The 20,546-nt window shown below is 59.7% G+C and overlaps 1 protein-coding gene across 1 annotated transcript in view; it reads left to right on the top strand.

Annotated features, from left to right (window-relative positions):
* The window catches only part of MYOM2 (myomesin 2), a 49,267-nt gene that overhangs the window by 15,966 nt on the left and 12,755 nt on the right, over positions 1-20,546 (top strand). Inside the window, exons 11-25 of the mRNA XM_081085074.1 lie at positions 437-636; positions 1,901-1,954; positions 2,904-3,031; positions 5,302-5,485; positions 6,460-6,634; positions 9,003-9,124; positions 10,964-11,151; positions 11,558-11,684; positions 11,792-11,970; positions 13,703-13,817; positions 15,649-15,805; positions 15,890-15,996; positions 18,095-18,139; positions 18,826-18,962; positions 19,672-19,816. Coding sequence (XP_080941200.1) covers positions 437-636; positions 1,901-1,954; positions 2,904-3,031; positions 5,302-5,485; positions 6,460-6,634; positions 9,003-9,124; positions 10,964-11,151; positions 11,558-11,684; positions 11,792-11,970; positions 13,703-13,817; positions 15,649-15,805; positions 15,890-15,996; positions 18,095-18,139; positions 18,826-18,962; positions 19,672-19,816 — 2,063 coding nt within the window. The remainder of the gene's footprint in view (positions 1-436; positions 637-1,900; positions 1,955-2,903; positions 3,032-5,301; positions 5,486-6,459; positions 6,635-9,002; positions 9,125-10,963; positions 11,152-11,557; positions 11,685-11,791; positions 11,971-13,702; positions 13,818-15,648; positions 15,806-15,889; positions 15,997-18,094; positions 18,140-18,825; positions 18,963-19,671; positions 19,817-20,546) is intronic.

Raw genomic sequence — 20,546 nt, 5'->3', positions numbered from 1 at the left:
CGACAGTTCGACCATTCCACCAGTAGCTGTGACACACACTGACCACCAGGGGGCAGACACTCAACTCACAAGCATGGAAACATGGAACAGACTGATGAATCTCAGAGGGAGGAGGGGAGGGGGGATGGGGGAGGGGGGAGGTGAGATTAACCAAAGATCTTGTATGCATACTAGAGGCCTGGTCCATGGATTTGTGCACCAGCGGGGTCCCTAGGCCTGGCCTGTGAGGATCTGGCTGAAACTGGCTCTCCAACATCCCCCAAGGGGTCCCGGATTGTGAGAGGGTGCAGACCAGGCCGAGGGACCCCACTAGTGCATGAATCCATGCACTGGACCTCCAGTAGAGTATATATGTCTCAATAGGTATACACTCCTATAGATTCATTACGCTGATTCATTACTGCCCATTACACTGATGTCTCTTTTTTCTTTGAAGGTGTGAGGTGGGGACTAACAGCTGGGTTCAGTGCAATGACTCCCCCGTAAAAATCTGCAAGTACCCCGTGACGGGGCTGCTGGAAGGGCGGTCGTATGAGTTCCGCGTCAGGGCGATCAATAGCGCGGGCGTCAGCCGGCCGTCCCGAGCCTCAGAGGCTGTGGCTGCTGTGGACCCTGCTGACCTCACCAGGTTACAAGGTGGGTCCCTAAGAGGTCAGGGTCCCTAAGAGGTCAGGGTCCCTAAGAGGTCAGGGTCCCTAAGATGCCAGGGTCCCTAAGATGCCAGGGTCCCTAAGATGTCAGGATCCGGCCAGGACTGGTGCCTTGGGGCCGTGTTGTGTGATTCTTCCTTTTTCCCTACCCCCCGCGGTGTCTGAGCCTCGAGGACATGCTCATGGGCTGGGAGGGCCAGAGAGGGCTGAGGTTTCCCATGATCTTCCATGGTCTCCCGTGGTCTCCCATGGTCTCCTGTGGTCTCCCATGATCTCCCATGGTCTCCCGTGGTCTCCCATGGTCTCCTGTGGTCTCCCGTGGTCTCCTGTGGTCTCCCATGAATGCCCTGGGGAAGCGGGGAGCCGGGCCGTGGTTTATATCTCAGTGCACCTTCCTGCCGCCCTCCACTGGAATCCAGTTACCTGTGCGCAGAATTAGGCTTTGCCAAGCCACTGAGGGTATAGTGGAGCCAGGTGTTGAAACCAAGCCACTCTATTTTGGAATTTTAATTTCACACAATGCAGGTTCCCCAAGGGAATGGGACCCTTAGTTATGCTCTTAAGGGAGCCCCATGTGTATCCCTTACCCGCATGGCCTCCCACGCCCACTGCAAAGAGCGGAGAAGCGCTGAACATCGTCCAGACCATTTCCACAGAGGCAGCTCTGCTGACCTCAGGGCAGGGAACACGCCGTCACCATGGAGCAAAGGCGATTCGTGCCTCATAGGCAACGAGGGAAATGGTGCTTTTTAAAATATATTCTATTGATTTTTACAGAGAGGAAGGGAGAGGGACAGAGAGTTAGAAACATCGATGAGAGAGAAACATCGATCAGCTGCCTCCTGCACACCTCCTACTGGGGATGTGCCTGCAACCCAGGTACATGCCCTTGATTGGAATCAAGCTTGCGACCCTTCCATTCCACAGGCTAACACTCTATCAACCAAGCCAAACCAGTTAGGGCAGAAATGGTGATTTTAAAACATTTTTATTGATTTCAGAGAGGAAGGGAGAGGGAGAGAGAGAGAGAAACGTCAGTGATGGGAGAGAATCATTGATCAGCTGCCTCCTGCACGCGCCCTTCTGGTGATGAATCCCGAAACCCGGGCATGTGCCCTGCCTGGGAATCAGACCGTGGCCTCCTGGTTCATGGGTCGATGCTCAACCTCTGAGCCTCGCCGGGTGGCAAAATAGTGTTTTTTAAAGAGACCCTTGGATGTCAAATTTAGCGTCAACCTTTCTCTCTGCAGCCGTCCGTTTGGGGGAAGATAAAGAAATTGTGATCCATCAGGATGACCTGGAAGGTAAGTCGCTCTCACCCCCCGGCACTGGGTTGTAATTCGAGGCAGAGGAGAGAGGGGGGAGCAGCGGGTGACAGGGACACCCTACAGTAAGTGTGACACCTGTGGGTCAGACCTGCAGGCTTGCGGCCTGGGGAAGCTGAAAACAACACAAGACAGAACGCGGGAGTCAGCCTAGGCGTCCCATGTGGCCGACCGTGGACGCTTGTGTTATGTGGGTCCAGGGCGCATTGCTTTGGGGACGGGGAGAAGCAGCCAAACCGGCCCCGAGGCTTGAGGACCGGGAGCCGGTTCCTTCTCACACCGCCCGTGCCTGGGCCAGTGCTCAGCATTGTCCGGGCAGCAGGTTCACTTCTGTTTCACTAACGGACTGGCCTCAGCCCTCCCATCATGTCCCTGTTAGATCCTGTAGTGCTTCTCCACATCCTCCCGCAGCCGCCAGGAAGGGCGGGCCGCTGAGAAGGAGGGGCTCGCATTATCGTCCGAAATCCAAAGATTTCAGCTGGGCCCATAATCAGAGGACAAGGGCGAACATTTAATAAAAAGTAGTTGGTTAATATGGAGCTGCCACCTAAGGAGACGCACTTCGAGCTCCCCTCCCAATGGCCTCAGTTCCACCGCGTCCCCAGAGGCCGCCTCGGGGGAGTCCGCTGGTTGGCTTTCCTGTTTGCCCCGAATGGTGCTTGGCGGCCGTCCCTTCTCGAAACCAGGCCCCAGGGCAGCCCGGGCTGCGGTGGTTCCTGGTGGCCGATCCCCACCCCCACGCCCAGCAGGAACCCTGGCCGCTGGCTGGCTCCTCTCCAGGAGCTGGTTCGGGGCAGAGCAGGAATGTGTGGTCTTTCCCAGGCCTGCCGCTCAGCTCTGAAACAGTCCGCTCAGCGTGCCCACTCCCCGCAGAGACGTGGGCTCCTCCGTGGGCCTCGCCCGTGCTCACCGCTATCTTCCCCTCCAGGCGATGTGCAGATCCCGGGGCCGCCCACCAACGTGCACGCCTCAGAGGTCAGCAGGACCTACGTGGTCCTCAGCTGGGAGCCCCCCGTCCCCCGGGGCAAGGAGCCCCTGACCTACTTCATCGAGAAGGTACGGCTCCCCTCCCGGGACCACTCATCGCTGCGGCCGCTCTGTGCCGCGTGGTGGGCCTTGGAGACGGCGGCCACCGAGTGCCCGCCACAGAGCCCAGCACGCCGCAGGAGGACGCTCCTGCCCAGCCCACCTGCGGGTGGTGAGCAAGGTCCCCTCGGCCTCCAGGGACTGGCCAGGCTCTGCCCCCCCTCCCATGTGAGCAAGCCCGCCCTGTCCCCCCTCCCCCACCCCCCCTCCCGTCAGGAGGCTGAGTCCCCACCTATCGGGAGGCACCGGACTTAATCTCCCCCCAAACTGCAGGCTGCCGGCCCTGAGGGTGATTTGTTCAGAAGCCGCGTGGCCACTGGGCGGCGACGTGTAGAGGGACTCCCACTTCAGGTGGCCGCAGGTCAGGCAGGCCTAGCTCTGGACAGAGAGAGAACCAGCTGGTGGCCCCGGCCAGGCTTTCTCAGTGGTTGGAGTGTCCACCCACCGACTGAAGGTCGTGGGTTCGATTCTGGTCACGGGCGTGTACCTCGGTTGCAGGCTGAGTCCCCCCTCTGGTTGGGGTGCGTGTGGGGAGGCAACCAGTCGATGTGAATCTCTCACATTGATGTTTCTCTCCCTCCCCCTCCCTCCCTACACTCTCTCTAAAAAACAACGGGAAAAATATCCTTGGTGAAGATCAAAAACAACAAAAAGAAAGAAATAGCTGGCATGTTGTGGCCCTGGAACACACGTATCATGTGCACCCACACATGCATATACACCCATGCACACACAGACACACATGCACACACAGATGCACACGCACATGCACATGCACCCACAGACCCTCAGACACATGCACCCATAGACACACATGCACACACAGACGCACATGCACACACAGATACACACACAGACACACATGCACATACAGATACACATGCACCCACAGATACACACACAGACACACATGCACATATAGACACACATGCACACACAGATACACATGCACACACAGATGCACACGCACACACAGACACACACGCACATACAGACACACATGCACACACAGATATACCCAACAAAGCATACATCCTCTCCACATGCCGTGCATCCCGTTTCACAATCACCTGCCCTTGCACTCGAAGTGCAGGTGTCAGCTGCTGCCGTGGCGGGGGCCGCCCTAGGCTGGGGCTGCCTCGGCAAAGCCTCTGCCGTCAGGAGAAGCTGTAACTGTGTCTGTGGAACCAAAGTTATGTTACATGATTGCTCGCTTTTGAGTAAGAATTTTACTGGTCAGCATTTTCAGCTTTGAATACTTTCTTACCTTCTCAAATCGGCTTCCCTTTCCACACACATCATAAAGACGTTTTGAGGGCTCTGTGTCGGGGTAGAGGATGGGCAGCCCACCATATGATTTGGTCGCTAAGATGGATGGTTCACCTCCAGCCCGCTGGGGGTCGGCCCTGTCACAGCCCCCTTCTCCCGCATTCCATGGTCGGGGGCGGCCACTGGGGGTCGGCCTGTCACAGTCCCCTTCTCCCGCAGTCCATGGTCGGCCTGTCACAGCCCCCTTCTCCCGCAGTCCATAGTGGGGAGCGGCCGCTGGGGGTCGGCCCTATCACAGACCCCTTCTCCTGCAGTCCATGGTCGGCCTGTCACAGCCCCCTTCTCCCACAGTCCATGGTCGGCCTGTCACAGCCCCCTTCTCCCGCAGTCCATGGTCGGCCTGTCACAGCCCTCTTCTCCCGCAGTCCATGGTCGGCCTGTCACAGCCCCCTTCTCCCGCAGTCTATAGTGGGGAGCGGCCGCTGGGGGTCGGCCCTATCACAGACCCCTTCTCCTGCAGTCCATGGTCAGCCTGTCACAGCCCCCTTCTCCCACAGTCCATGGTCGGCCTGTCACAGCCCCCTTCTCCCGCAGTCCATGGTCGGCCTGTCACAGCCCCCTTCTCCCGCAGTCCATGGTCGGCCTGTCACAGTCCCCTTCTCCCGCAGTCCATGGTCGGCCTGTCACAGCCCCCTTCTCCCGCAGTCCATGGTCGGGGGCGGCCGCTGGGGGTCGGCCTGTCACAGCCCCCTTCTCCTGCAGTCCATGGTCGGGGGCGGCTGCTGGGGGTCGGCCCTGTCACAGCCCCCTTCTCCCGCAGTCCATGGTGGTCGGCCTGTCACAGCCCCCTTCTCCCACAGTCCATGGTCGGCCTGTCACAGCCCCCTTCTCCCGCAGTCCATGGTCGGCCTGTCACAGCCCCCTTCTCCCGCAGTCCATGGTCGGCCTGTCACAGTCCCCTTCTCTCGCAGTCCATGGTCGGGAGCGGCAGCTGGCAGCGGGTCAATGCCCAGACGGCGGTCAGGTCGCCGCGCTACGCCGTCTTTGACCTCGCGGAGGGGAAGCCCTACGTGTTCCGCGTTCTGTCTGCAAACAAGCACGGGCTGAGCGACCCGTCGGAAATCACGCCCCCCATCCAGGCCCAGGACACCATAGGTGAGTGGTACCGCGAGCGGCCGCGATTCCGGACGGGCCCTGAGTAAGGCGGCATCGGGTGCCCGGGACTGTGTTGATGAAGACACTAGCGTCGCACAGGAGTTGTAACTCAAGGAGCCTGAACGTTTCATTTGACCAGAGAGGAAAGCTCCCTCGGCCTCGCTTTGGTCAGTTCTCAACATTTCTCCAAAGTCTCATCTTATGAACGATGAATGGATTACACATACTTTTAGGCAATGGTCACTTTAAGAAAATCCCAGTCCCACCGGGCCGGCGTGGCTCAGTGGTTGAGTGTCGACCTATGAACCAGGAGGTCACGGTTCGATTACTGGTCAAGGCACATGCCCGGGTTGCGGCTCCATCACCAGTGGGGGGCGTGCAAGAGGCAGCCGATCAATGATTCTCATCATTGATGTTTCTATCTCTCCCTCTCCCTTCCTCTCTGAAATCAATAACAATTACGTTTATAAAAAATCCCAGTCCCTAGATGGACTGCAGTGTTTTGTCTGTATGATTGAGGTTCCCGCTCTGACGATGTCAAATGCTAGACGAGGCGCAGATCCCTAGTCAAATCATGACATGAGTCCGAGTTCCTTCAGAGATGAACAGGGTGGGATTGTGACTGCCTCACAGTCGGCAGTTTTCCATCCCAACACAGTTACTACCCACTTAGCCAAAGCACAGTGTCACCGGAAGATCCCTCAGTCATCCGGGTGGAGGGACGGGCGAGTTCATGATTGTACCCCCTTTTCTGTGGGGCCAGGTGGGGCCTCGGGAGGACAGAGAAGCCTGGCAGGCAGCCCTGGGTCCTCTGAAGGTTTGCCCATCCTTGTTCTCCTCCTCCTCATCCAAATTTTATCTAAAGGACCAAACTTGGGCTGCCATGCCCTGTGGACAGAGGGGCTGGAAGGTCGTGGTGTGTCTCTGAAACCCCAATATCACTGACCATGTACCAATCTGTCTCCCCTGCGAAGTCACCCCCTCTGCACCCGGCCGGGTCCTTGTATCCCGGGACACAAAGACATCGGTCGTGGTGGAATGGGACAGGCCAAAACACCAAGAGGACCTACTCGGCTACTACGTGGACTGCTGCATGGTGGGATCCAACGTCTGGGAGCCCTGCAACCACAAGCCCATCAGCTACAACAGGTGTGGCCCCTCTCCCCGCCGTCCCGAGGCCCCAGATCACTGCCTGGGGGGACAGTTCAAGAAACAAAACTGAAATAGGAGCCTCAGGATACCGAGGGCAGCATATCCTGTGGTAGACACACCTCTGAGAAGATTGTACATGAGAACTAGGAGCCACAGGGCACCGAGGGCAGCATATCCCATGGTAGACACACCTCTGAGAAGATTGTACATGAGAACTAGGAGCCACAGGGCACTGAGGGCAGCATATCCCGTGGTAGACACACCTCTGAGAAGATTGTACATGAGAACTAGGAGCCACAGGGCACCGAGGGCAGCATATCCCGTGGTAGACACACCTCTGAGAAGATTGTACATGAGAACTAGGAGCCACAGGGCACTGAGGGCAGCATATCCCGTGGTAGACACACCTCTGAGAAGATTGTACATGAGAACTAGGAGCCACAGGGCACCGAGGGCAGCATATCCCATGGTAGACACACCTCTGAGAAGTTTGTACACATGAACTAGGAGCCACAGGGCACTGAGGGCAGCATATCCCGTGGTAGACACACCTCTGAGAAGTTTGTACACATGAACTAGGAGCCACAGGGCACCGAGGGCAGCATATCCCGTGGTAGACACACCTCTGAGAAGATTGTACACGAGAACTAGGAGCCACAGGGCACTGAGGGCAGCATATCCCGTGGTAGACACACCTCTGAGAAGATTGTACATGAGAACTAGGAGCCACAGGGCACTGAGGGCAGCATATCCCATGGTAGACACACCTCTGAGAAGATTGTACATGAGAACTAGGAGCCACAGGGCACTGAGGGCAGCATATCCTGTGGTAGACACACCTCTGAGAAGATTGTACATGAGAACTAGGAGCCACAGGGCACTGAGGGCAGCATATCCCGTGGTAGATACACCTCTGAGAAGATTGTACACATGAACTAGGAGCCACAGGGCACCGAGGGCAGCATATCCCGTGGTAGACACACCTCTGAGAAGATTGTACACATGAACTAGGAGCCACAGGGCACCGAGGGCAGCATATCCCGTGGTAGACACACCTCTGAGAAGATTGTACACATGAACTAGGAGCCACAGGGCACCGAGGGCAGCATATCCCGTGGTAGACACACCTCTGAGAAGATTGTACAGGATGAGTCTGTCTTGTTCACATGGGATGTGGGTTTTGAAGTTGATGAGCTAGTTCCTAGGCACCTGGCTTAGTGGTTTTCCTGCTGATGAAGAAGATTCCAGCACCTTCTTTTCTGACCTAATCCACATTTAAGATTTGCCTTGAATGGAGAGTTAAAACAGCAACCGTGATGTGAAAGGTGTTTTATTTTTCCATTTTAATTTTCTGAATGTTTAAAATTGCTCTGTTCACATAACTGGCCGTCTCTTCTCTCGTCAGCCATCGGGACAAATCCCAGGGGCCTGGCGACTCCCCACGAGGGGGGGCGGTGGGGGGCGCCGGCACCTCCATCTCCACTCCCGCCATCCATTTTACCTTACTTCGCACAGAGCGGGCAGGGGCGTCCGAGTGAGTGAGGCGTCCCCAGGACACGCTGTCCACAGCGGCCGCGTTACCAATTATGGCCCAGCTGTTATTCTTTTCAAACTTCTTTATTTTTTATGAAAATACTTGGGAAGGCTGTGGCTAGGAAAAGATGAGATGTAATTGAGGAGAATAACAGAGTTTACTCACCGTCCGTGGCTGGAACCCAGGAGGCTGTCTCAGAGCACAGTTCTCTGGCGGAGGGGTTTTATAGATGGTTACACTGTTGCCGACTCCATAAGATACATGACGCTTTGTGAATTATAAATTATAATTTAAGCCCTAACCAGTTTGGCTCAGTGGATAGAGCGTCGGCCTGCAGACTCAAGGGTCCAAGGTTCGATTCCAGTCAAGGGCATGTACCTTGGTTGTGGGCACATCCCCAGTGGGGAGTGTGCAGGGGGCAGCTGATCGATCTTTCTCTCTCATCAATGTTTCTAACTCTCTATCCCGCTCCCTTCCTCTCCGTAAAAAATCAATAAAATATATTTAAAAATTATATTTTAAATGATAAGCTATACATTTACTGAGCACTTACCACAGGCAAAGCACCTGTGCTGAGGTTCTCTCTCTCTCTCTCTCTCTCTCTCTCTCTCTCTCTCTCTCTATATATATATATATATATATATATATATATATATATAATATTTTTATTGCTTTCAGAGAGAGGGAGGGAGAGAGAGACATAGAAACATCAATGATGAGAGAGAATCACTAACTTAAAACCTAAAATAAACCCTCTCAAACCCCCAAACAGCCTGTTTTTGTGAAGGAGGGAAAGGCCCCGCCCAGCAGCCACGGCCCCTGTTTCCCCAGGTTCGTGGTGCACGGCCTGACCACGGGCGAGCAGTACATGTTCCGCGTGAAAGCGGTGAATGCCGTGGGGACCAGTGAGAACTCGCAGGAGTCGGACGCCATCAAGGTCCAGGCCGCGCTCAGTAAGTCACGCTCGCTGCTCCGTGTCCCTGCGCCAGGGCTTCTGCGCGACACTCACGTGTGCTGCCGTGTGCAGTGTCACCAAGAAAGGGTGGTGTGACTTGCCCCCCAGAGAACGTGTGGTTCTGCGGGAACCGTTCACCCGGGCTCCTGCCTCGGAAGTGCCTGTGTGCTGACTAGCCACATGATAACCACATGCCCAGTAAGACATGCCCGCTCACGTGCCCACATTAAAGTACATGCTGTGGGCCCGGGGTTCTCTCTTCAGTCAGAGGCTGAGGTCAGGCGGCGTCAGTGGCCTTCGGAGCTGCCTCAGTGTAAGGAGCTTTAATTCATGGCCCCGGGAATTGCAGGTGTTTATGTAGCTTCGTGGCTTTGTTCCCAGTCACCTTAGAACATTGTTATTGTGATGGGACTGACCAATCAGGTCCCGAACTGCAGGACGGGCGGGGACTGCGGGTGTGTGAGCTGCTGCTCTGTGGCAGTCAGCCACGTGGTCTCCACAGATCCCACCACAGGCCTGCACACAGTCAGGAGGGTCTGTGACTGTCGCGTGGGCTCCACAGATCCCACCACAGGCCTGCACACAGTCAGGAGGGTCTGTGACTGTCGCGTGGGCTCCACAGATCCCACCACAGGCCTGCACACAGTCAGGAGGGTCTGTGACTGACAGCCACGTGGGCTCCACAGATCCCACCACAGGCCTGCACACAGTCAGGGGGTCTGTGACAGTCACGTGGGCTCCATGGAGCTCAGCACAGGCCTGCACACAGTCAGGAGGTTCCGAGACAGGACGTTGCACGGGCCATGTTCGGGTCATCGTAGGACCTTTGCATTTCTGAGAAATACACTTTGCTATTTAATTATTTTTGCCTCTGGCTCGATTTACCATTTTCAGCAACAAAGACTTCTCTTCTGAGGGTCATGTTTCTAGAATGTCAACTCTAATAGCACGTAGGTGGGCAAATACAACAAAATTAATTATCCCTTTGTCTCGGGTCATCGTTCTAATCTCCGTTTTCCTTAGGGGGCACTTGCAGACCCTCCCTTCCCTTTCTAAGTCATTCCCGTGAGGTGAGAATCCATGATTTAAAACCTCACCCTGTACTAAGAAGAGCTCACTTGCAGCTCACCTGAGCCTCAGGTGACAGAGGGCGCCCAGATGCAGGCGACTCAGAGTTGGGGGGAAGGGGGAGCTGAGACACATCCTGCTCCACCGGTTAGAGAAGAGGGTCCCGCTCCAGCCGGGGCTCAAACGGGAACCCCGACCTCCTTCCCGCTGGACGAGCCTGAAGCTCCTGGGACCCCGCAGGAGGGGGCGACTCACCTGCGCCCCCTGGCCGTGGCGGCTGCCAGTCCTCGCGGTGGGAGGGGCCAGCCCCTCCAGGGTTTCCCTCAGGGGCCGGAGGGTCTTGCTTCAGTGTCCAGGCCACTCTGACACCATCGGCGCCCTGGTATTGTCAGAATAGGGGGAGGCGTATTGGGAAGGAGCCAGAAGTACCTATGAGAGAACTTTCAAATATATTTGTATTGATTTCAGCGAGGAGGGGGGAGGGGGAGATAGAAACACCATTGATGAGAGGCCATCATGGATCAGCTGCCCCCGGCATGCCAATACTAGGGATCCAGCCCGCTACCCAGGCTCATGCCCTGACCGGGAACCGAACCCTGACCTCCTGGTTCTAGGTCAGCGCTCATCCACTGAGCCCCACCGCCTGGGCTCTGAGAGAATTTCCCAACTTTCTTTGAAAAGAGAGGTGAGAACAGATGGTTACAAGGCCCGCCAGGAAAGGGGCCAGGGGCCAGCGCCCAGGGGGTGGTAACTCGCGGTGTCCCCGCAGCCGTCCCGTCCCCCCCGTACGGGATCACGCTCCTGAGCTGTGACGGCCACGCCATGACGCTGGGCTGGAAGGTGCCGCGGTTCAGCGGGGGCGCGCCCGTCCTCGGCTACTTCGTGGACAAGCGCGAGGCCCAGCACCGGAACTGGCACGAGGTCAACGCGGCGCCCGTGAAGGAGCGGCTGCTGACGGTGGGTGTCGGCTTCGTGGGCTCCGCGGGGCGCACGCGGCCGCCGGCCCTTCGCGTGGGCAGAGCGCGGTGACAAACCCGGATTCCACACCACGGCTCTGGGGGCCGTGGGCCATGGCTCTGGGGCCGGGGGGGTCTCAGGGCGTTTTCTTTCTTTCTGAGGAGCAGGGAGGGGAGGAGAGGCAGGTGAGCGGGGGGCGGACAGCCCGGCAGTGATGCCGTGGGGACCGGTGCCCAGGCCCGGCGTGGCCCCCGCAGGTGCCTGATGCCGCGGTGGGGGGTGGGGGGCAGTCAGGTGGGCCCGTAGCCCCACCTCGTGGTCACTCTGTACGTCCACGGCCGCCTGTGCCGCCAGCGGACCGACAGGCGCTTTCACTCGCGTGTGAGTGACTCTCACCATCTCACAGGTGGAGGGCTTGACCGAGGGCGCGTCCTATGAGTTCAAAATCGCTGCCAGCAACCTGGTGGGCATCGGGCAGCCCTCGGACCCCAGCGAGCTCTTCAAGTGCGAGGCCTGGACGGCGCCGGAGCCGGGTAGGGGTCACGCTCCTGGACCCCCCCCCTACCCCCCTGCCTCGCACCCGGGGCAGCCGAGGGGCGACTCCCTGCGTGCGGGTGCTGATCGGACCCCCGCCGCCCAGGTCCCACGTACGACCTGACCTTCTGCGAGGTCAGGGACACCTCGCTGGTGCTGCTGTGGAAGGCGCCCGTGTACGCGGGCAGCAGCCCCGTGTCCGGCTACTTCGTGGACTACAAGGAGGAGGGCTCCGAGGAATGGACCCCCGTCAGCGAGGCGCCCACGGCCCATCGCTACTTAAAGGTGGGGCGCCCTGCGCGGCCACTGCCTCTGGGGGCACGGGGCCGGTCCCCGTGGCAGGCCCGGGTCGGGACGGTGGAGACCGTGGCGCGTGCTGCGTTTCTGCCCCAAGCGCGGCCTCGCCACCGGACAGCCCTGGGTAGCGGAGGCCTCAGACACTCTGCGCGGGCGCCGTCCCCGCCTTCCGCGGGGCGTGGATATGAATCACTCTCCCCGCCCGGCCCCGCAGGGACTATGCTTAGCTCACAGTTCCTAGCAAAGTCTTTTTAAGAAAACATGTTTTTATTGATTTCAGAGAGGAAGGGAGAGGGAGAGAGAAGCATCCATGATGAGAGAGAATCATGGATCGGCTGCCTCTGCACGCCCCCAACTGGGGATCGAGCCCACAACCGGGCCTGTGCCCTGACCGGGAGTGTGAGTGCACGTACAGACACACACACACGCACACATCCTTACAGGTTTACCTCTGGCAGGATTGTGAGGGGACAGTGCTCTGTCCTCCCTCCAGATTCCTCTGTTTTAGCCCCTCCGCTGGCCGGTGGCCGGGGTCATGTGACAGCCGCCCTGAGACCCGTCCCTGGCTCACGCCAGGTTGCGACGTTCTGTTTGGGTTGGGCTCGGGGGTGTGACTGACAGGAAGCGACCTGTCCACCCTCAGAGACAGCCCACATCCGCGCTGGGCACATGGCGGCACCCCGGGGCACGTGGCGGGCATGGCAGCCACTTCTGGAAAGCAGTCGACGATAAGAAACAACGTCCGTCCCCTTTGAATGAATAAACCAACTTCTGCGAGTCTAGCTACGCCAATTTGTCGGGAGTTTAGCAAATACACATGTGGTTACCAATGCGGATCACAGCGCCCATGGCGAACATCGGTGTAAAAGGAGGTGGACCCAACTGTGGTGGCTCCAAAGGGTGGGGCATTGTGCACAGAAAAAACTCACTTTCAAAATTCTATTAGCCCCACAGAATTGTGTTAAATGACTCTACTCACCAGATTAGAAACTCGATGGTATGATTTCAATTCTGCTTGAAACTATGCAAAGAGGACGTATCAGAATCGTCACAAATCGCCCTGCCAGGTGGCTCCCTTGGTCGGAGCCTCCTCCTCCCCCGCCCGCCCCCCGTACCCCAAAAGGTCACGACTTCCATTCCAGGTCAGGCACACGCCTGGGGTGGTGGGTTCGATCCCTTGTCGGGCACCAATAGGAAGCGATAGGTTGATGTTTCTCTCTCTGTCTCTCCCCGCTTTCTCTCGCTCTGAAATCAATAGAAACATACCCTCAGGTGAGGATTAAAAAGAAAATTGTCGCCAGCCTGTGAGTTCCTGCAGTCAGGCCACGGGTGGGAGTCTGTGCAGCTGTGTGAGCTGACGGCACAGTGACTCCAACTGGAGGAGTGCGATTCTTTTAAAAACGTAGACATTTTATTGATTTCAGGGAGTAAGGGAGAGGGAGAGAGAGACAGAAACATTAATGATTGGGAATCATGGATCGCTGCCTCCTGCACGCCCCACACTGGTGATCAAGCCCGCAGCCCGGGCCTGTGCCCTGACCGGGAATCAGACCCTGACCTCCTGGTTCCTGGGTCGATGCTCAACCACGGAGCCACGCCGGCCGGGCAGGAACACATTTATTTATTTTTTGAAAAGAAAGCATATTCCTTACAAACGGTGAAAAATAACCAAGTTCCCTCCATTTCTCTCTTCTCGTGGCGTTTCGCCCGCCGCCTCCAGGTGTGTGACCTGCGCCAGGGTCAGAGCTACGTCTTCCGCGTGCGGGCGGCGAACGCCAGCGGCGTGGGGAAGCCGTCGGACCCGTCGGAGCCGGTGCTCCTGGAGGCCAGGCCGGGTGAGCTGGGACGGACGGCGGCTTCGGGCGAGGCGCCCCGAGTTACGGGCGTGAATGTGGACGAGGCCGGGTCGGGTTTGGAAGCCGGTGGAAGGCAGGGACACAGAGCGAGTTCTCAGGGCCGCGGGCTCTCCGGCCGGGACCGGCGAGGGCATGCTGGGTCTGGGTGGGCGTCGGCGGAGCCTTTGTTTGATGTTAACACGTGATGGCGGTTTTATCTGACCGGGGGTTTGCGGCAGGAAGTGACGCAGCCACTGCTGATTTTTGGTTGCCAGTAAGGAGAGCCAGGAGGTGGCCCCGACAGGGACGGACTTCTTTGCTTTTATTTTTTTAATTTTAATTTATTTTGTTAATCCTCACCCGAGGACATTTTCCCCATAGATTGTTTTTTTTAGAAGGACAGAGAAACATTGATGTGAGGGAGACACATCGATGGGCTGCCTCCCACTGGTGACCCAAATGGGGCCAGGGATTGAACCTGCAGCCGAGGTCCGTGCCTTTGACCAGAAGTTAGTTGAGCCTGAGGCCCTTCGGTCTGAGGCCAGTGATCTAACCACTGAACAACCCGGCCAGGGCCAGGGCGTACTTCTGGGGGTTCGGAGCTTGCGGGATGCGGGGGGCGGAGCCCGCTGTAAGGGCAGGTGTCCCTCCTCCTCGCCCTGGGCACCGGCTGCACTGGCTTCGTCCCGGCTCTGTGTCTCCCCGTCCCGCCGTCCCTCCAACGAGCAGCCTCTGTGAGCCTGGCCTCAGCCCTCACCGGGAGGGGGCGTCCCCTCCATCCTAGTTCCTCGGAGGCGGGCGATTCTCCCCGGCCCGGGGGAGGGGGCCAGGCGATTCTCCCCGGCCCGGGGGAGGGGGCCAGGTGCCCACCTTGGTCAAGAGGTAACAACAAAGCCTCCTCTTCCCCCTCGAAAATGCTGGGCCGAGAGGAGGGGAGCGGGGGAGCGAGTGGGGAGACCCTGGTGTGGCCGTGGCCGCTGGGCCCTTGAGCGGCCAGGGCCGACCTCAGGGAGGGAAGGACCTTCGGGGCCGGGAGTGGCAGCGCCAAGGTGAGCCCAGTTGTCCTGCGTGCAGAGGGGGAAATGGCCAGACGTGCAGGAATGTGGAGACGTGGAACAAACCGCAAAGCCCCCCTGCCGTCCGCGTGCACCCCCCATCCGTGTGCACCCCCATCCGTGTGCACCCCCATCCGTGTGCACCCCCATCCGTGTGTACCCCCATCCGTGTGCGCCCCCCATCTGTGTGCGCCCCCATCCCTGTGCACCCCCCGTCCGTGTGCGCCCCCCATCCGTGTGCACCCCCATCCGTGTGCGCCCCCCATCCGTGTGTGCCCCCATCCGTGTGCGCCCCCCATCCGTGTGCACCCCCATCCATGTGCACCCCCATCCGTGTGTGCACCCCAACCATGTACAGACCCCTGTCTGTGTGCGGCCCACAGTCCCTGTGTGGCTGGAGTGGCTGGCTCCTTCCTGGCCCTAATGTCCTAGGTCCATGGTCTGCAAACTGCGGCTCACGAGCCACATGCGGCTCTTTGGCCCCTTGACTGTGGCTCTTCCACAAAATACCACGTGCGGGTGCGCTTGTACAGTGCGATTGAAACTTCGTGGCCCATGCGCAGAAGTCGGTATTTTGTGGAAGAGCCATACTCAAGGGGCCAAAGAGCCGCATGTGGCTCGCGAGCCACAGTTTGCCGACCACTGTCCTAGGTGGACAGTGAGCAAAGCTGAGGATTCCATGTCCGCCCCCGTGTCAGGCCTCTCTGAGGGGAGGCCCACAGGACAGACAGCATGTCCCTCCGTCCCACGTGGTCACCTCGGTGCTCGCTCCGCAGGCACGAAGGAGGTCAGCGCGGGGGTGGACGAGCAGGGCGACATCTACCTGAGCTTCGACTGCCCCGAGATGACCGACGCCTCCCAGTTCACCTGGTGCAAGGCCTACGAGGAGATCGCCGACGAGGACAAGTTCCGGGTGGAGACCGTCGGGGACCAGTAAGTCGCACCGGCAGGGGCGGCCGCGGCCCCGTAGACACGCGGACGAGCGGGAGTCCTGACGCCCCGTCTGCTTGCCCGCAGCTCGAAGCTGTACTTCAAGAACCCGGACAAGGGGGACCTGGGCACCTACTCGGTGTCCGTGAGCGACACGGACGGGGTGTCGTCCAGCTTCGTGCTGGACGAGGCAGGTGAGGTGTGCGGATGTGGGGGCTCTTTCGAAGGTGGGCGCTGAGGCCCAGGCGACTCGCTTCCTTGGGAAGAGGGGGTGACTGTGGAGGCGGGGGCGGGGGCCATGCAGAGAAGCCCACGTTCACTGGGAAATGACACCCGCTCGGGCCGTCCTCGTCCTGCTGGGAACGTGCAAGCTGTAGTGGCACTCGGCAGCTTGGGCAGCGGCGGGCGCACTAGAGTGGACGTCCTCACATCGATGCAAGGCCCCCGCGAAGCAAGGGGGCTCCCCTCGTCCCCCCAACGTCCCATAATTGGGGGACAGAGAAAACACACGTCTATGTCTCCTGTGTGTGAGAGCCTTCATGGCCATAGCGGATCCCGCCCTCGCTCACAGGGCGGCGACGTCAGAAAGAGCGGACATTCCCTCCTCACCGCGCCCCACGCCCGGGGCGAGGCAGTGGCTCCTGTGGTGGCTGGCAGAGCGCAGAGGCGGGTTTGCTCCCGCCTGGCTCCCTCACCGGTCCGACCCTCACCTGCTGTTCTTCAGGGAGGGCCAGCCATATGGTCCTTTTTTAAAAAAAATTCATTTCGGAGAGAGGAAGGGAGAGGAAGATAGAAACATCCATGATGAGAGAGAATCATGGATCGGCTGCCTCCTGCACGCCCCACACTGGGGATGAGCCCACATGTGTTCTGACCGGGAATCGAACCGTGACCTCCTGGGTCATAGGTTGGCGCTCGGCCGCTGAGCCAGACCTGCCGGGCAGGGCGCCATGTCTGTAAGAGCCGTCAGGGAGGTGGGCGAACGGGCAGCAGTGGGCAGAGCCCTCGGGTCTCCACAGCTCTGAAACCCAGGCCTGGGCTGAGTGCCCGCCCTCTGGCTGCCTTCCTGGAGCACGAGGCCCCCTCAGCAGCCACATCCTGGTTGGCAGGGCTCAGTGAGTGTCCCCAGGAGGCCTGACCCAGGATGGGTGCGGGAAGGGGGGCGCGGGGGAGGGGGCAGGCCACCGTCCAGGGCGGACGCAGCATCTGGTGGCCGCGGCACCTGCAGGGAAGGCCGCGGCTCCTGCAAATGTCACAGCACTCAGCAGGGTGAGGGGTCCCCTGTCCACTCTCCGGGGTGCGCCGTGCGCTGTCCCGGGGTCCTGCTCTCCAAGCTGCCTCTTCGCACCCCAGTGCAATGGTCCTCAAAGGCCCCCAAAACACCCTTAACGAATCCTGAAAGCGCCCCCCTCTGCACCGTTTCAGAGGTGACAGGTGACGCCTGAGCCTGAACTTTAAGTCGTTGCCAGGATGACGTTTCCCGCACACGTGGTAGCGAGTGTGGACGGTACACGTACTTCAGGTGACAGCAGGGCGCAGGCTCAGCGCCTTGGTCTGTGGCCGTCCCTACTGAGCCCTGGTCGGGGGTCCGAGTTGTGTCAGGCTGTTTGCTTCCTCCAGGAAAAGTCTGGCTTCACCTCTCAGTGCAGATGCACGTCTCATAGTGGCTTTGTGACCACGATCTCATTTCTCAATTCCAGTTAAGAAGGGAGGGCGGGAGGGCGGGAGGCAGGGCAGGGGAGGCGTGAGGAGGGCTTCGGAACGTGCCCTGGGCGCTCTCAGGAGCGATGCGCTCTGCGGAGGGATGGGTGTCCTTGTGGTGACACCCTCGGGTGGGACTCTGGGGTGAGAGATGCGGAGGACACTCAGAAAGGGGGCGGCAGCCACCACCAGCCCCCTCGCAGCCAGGCCCACCCGAGGACAGAGTTCCTGTGCAATTAGCAAACCCGGGAGCAGACCTCTCTCCCGGGACCTTACCCACGCCCCACCCCACCCCACGCGCCTGCACCACAGGCTCCACCCACATGCCCCTCGCACGCCCGGCCCCGCCCACACACCCCACCCAAGACCTGGCCCCGCAGGCCCTGAGCGGTCCCTGCAGTAAGTGGGAATGCCTCCTGGGGAGCAGCACCCACAGGTTAAAGTGAGCCCCGCCTCCTTTCCCTGTGCGTGGGAGTGCCTCTCGCGTCCTCCTAACTGTGGTGGCGCGGCCTCCGCCTGGTCAGCCTCCTCACCGTTTGCACACGTGTGCACTGGAGTCCACGCCCATGGGCACGTTTCTCTTCCTTGTAGAGCTGGAACGCTTGATGGCGCTGAGCAACGAGATAAAAAATCCCAGTAAGTGAGCCGGGGACCTGGGCTGCGTGGAGTGGGGTGGGGCGGGTGGGCGCGGGGTGGGGGGGTGGGCGGGGGGTGGGGTGGGTGGGCGCGGGGTGGGGGGGTGGGCGCGGGGTGGGGTGGGTGGGCGCGGGGTGGGGGGGTGGGCGCGGGGTGGGGTGGGTGGGCGCGGGGTGGGGGGGTAGGCGCGGGGTGGGGGGGTAGGCGCGGGGTGGGGTGGGTGGGCGCGGGGTGGGGGGGTGGGCGGGGGGTGGGGCGGGTGGGCGCGGGGTGGGGGGGTAGGCGCGGGGGGGTGGGTGGGCACGGGGTGGAGTGTCCGGCTTTGTGTGGTCAGGGCCCCTTTCCTCTCAGCCTGCAGGCTGGCCACCTGCTCACTCACAACCAATGCAGTTCTGACTGTAGCTGGTAGAAATGTTCATGGCATTGGGAGAGCTTTGAATTTGGGGTTCAGGGTGGCTGCTGGGTCGAGGGGAGCCTCTGTGGCTGAATCCCACAGGACACAGAGAGAGTGCACCCTGGGGGTCAGGGACCGCCAAGAAGGCCGCCCTCACGCAGGGTCCGAGCGGGGCTGCCCGGAGTTGGACCTTTGTTTCTGGGTGCACGGTCCCCTCACCCCGGGGGCCTCCGGGGGGCTCACTGCTGGGAGGCTCAGAGCAGGACCGCTGACTGACGGCCTCCTCCCGCAGCCGTCCCGCTCAAGTCCGAGCTGGCCTACGAGGTGTTCGAGCACGGCCAGGTGCGCTTCTGGCTGCAGGCCGAGCAGCTGTCCCCCGACGCCAGCTTCCGGTTCGTGATCAATGACCGGGAAGTCTCCGACAGCCCGGTGAGTGCGTGTGTGAGTGCATGTGTGAGTGTGCAGGTGTGCCTGTGTGTGTGTGTGTGAGACAGAGAGAGAGTGTATATGTGTGAGTGCACACACACATGTATATGTGAGTGTGCACACATATGTACATGTGAACACGTGTGTACATGAGCGTGTGCCTGTGTGTGAGAGTACATGCCTGTGTGCGAATGTGCATGTTTGTGCTCATGCACATGTGTGTACATGAGTGTGAATTTGTGCGTGTGTGCATGCTTCTCTGTGTGTATGTGCGGGGCATGTAGTATGTGCATGTGTGTGCATGTGTATATGTGAGTGTGTATGTGCGTGCGTATATGTGTGTGTATATATGTGTGAGTGTACGTGTGTGTGCGTGTGTGTATGTGAGTGGCTCAGGGTCCTGGGGGAGGAGGACGTTGTGAGAGTGGCTGTGTTGTGGCCGTATGTGTGTCTGTGTTGTCTATCCCACGCGTTCAATGGTCTCAGGTTTGGTGCGTGTCTGGGGGTGCATGTCTGCTGGCTGCCCTACCCCCTGCCAATACACACAGGACATGGTTTTGCCCCAAACGCACATCTGTGTCCGTTGTTTGACGTCTGGTTCACTAGTGGGTTTCGTGGATCCACTTCCTTGTGTTTTCGTGTGTCCCGATCTGAGCTGTGAGCTGTGGGACGGGACTCTCACAGTGGGCTCTGTTTCCTCGGCGGCTTCCAGACGCACAAAATCAAGTGCGACAAGTCGACCGGCATCATCGAGATGGTGATGGACCAGTTCACGGTGGAGAACGAGGGCACGTACACGGTGCAGATCCACGACGGGAAGGCCAAGAACCAGTCCTCCCTGGTGCTCATCGGGGACGGTAGGCGCTCCTCGGGGACGGTAGGGACTCCTCGGGGACGGTAGGCGCTCATCGGGGACGGTAGATGCTCATCGGGGACGGTAGGGCTCATCGGGGACGGTAGAGCTCATCGGGGATGGTAGATGCTCATCGGGGACGGTAGGCGCTCATCAGGGACGGTAGGGCTCATCGGGGACGGTAGGGCTCATCGGGGACGGTAGGCGCTCATCGGGGACGGTAGGGCTCATCGGGGACGGTAGGGCTCATCGGGGACGGTAGATGCTCATCGGGGACGGTAGGCGCTCATCGGGGACGGTAGGCGCTCATCGGGGACGGTAGGGCTCATCGGGGATGGTAGGCGCTCATCGGGGACGGTAGGGGCTCATTGGGGACGGTAGGCGCTCATCGGGGACGGTAGGCGCTCATCGGGGAAGGTAGGGCTCATCGGGGACGGTAGGCGCTCATCGGGGACGGTAGGGGCTCATCGGGGACGGTAGGGCTCATCGGGGACGGTAGGGCTCATCGGGGACGGTAGATGCTCTTCGGGGACGGTAGGCGCTCATCAGGGACGGTAGGCGCTCATCAGGGACGGTAGGGCTCATCGGGGACGGTAGGCGCTCATCGGGGACGGTAGGGGCTCATTGGGGACGGTAGGGGCTCATCGGGGACGGTAGGGCTCATCGGGGACGGTAGGGCTCATCGGGGACGGTAGGCGCTCATCGGGGACGGTAGGCGCTCATCGGGGGCGGTA

The sequence above is a fragment of the Myotis nattereri genome (genome assembly GCF_964212035.1).
Source record: "Myotis nattereri genome assembly, chromosome: 2".
In the NCBI taxonomy this organism is placed as follows: domain Eukaryota; kingdom Metazoa; phylum Chordata; class Mammalia; order Chiroptera; family Vespertilionidae; genus Myotis; species Myotis nattereri.
Note: the sequence above shows the minus strand (reverse complement) of the source record. Positions and strands in the feature narration are given on the sequence as shown.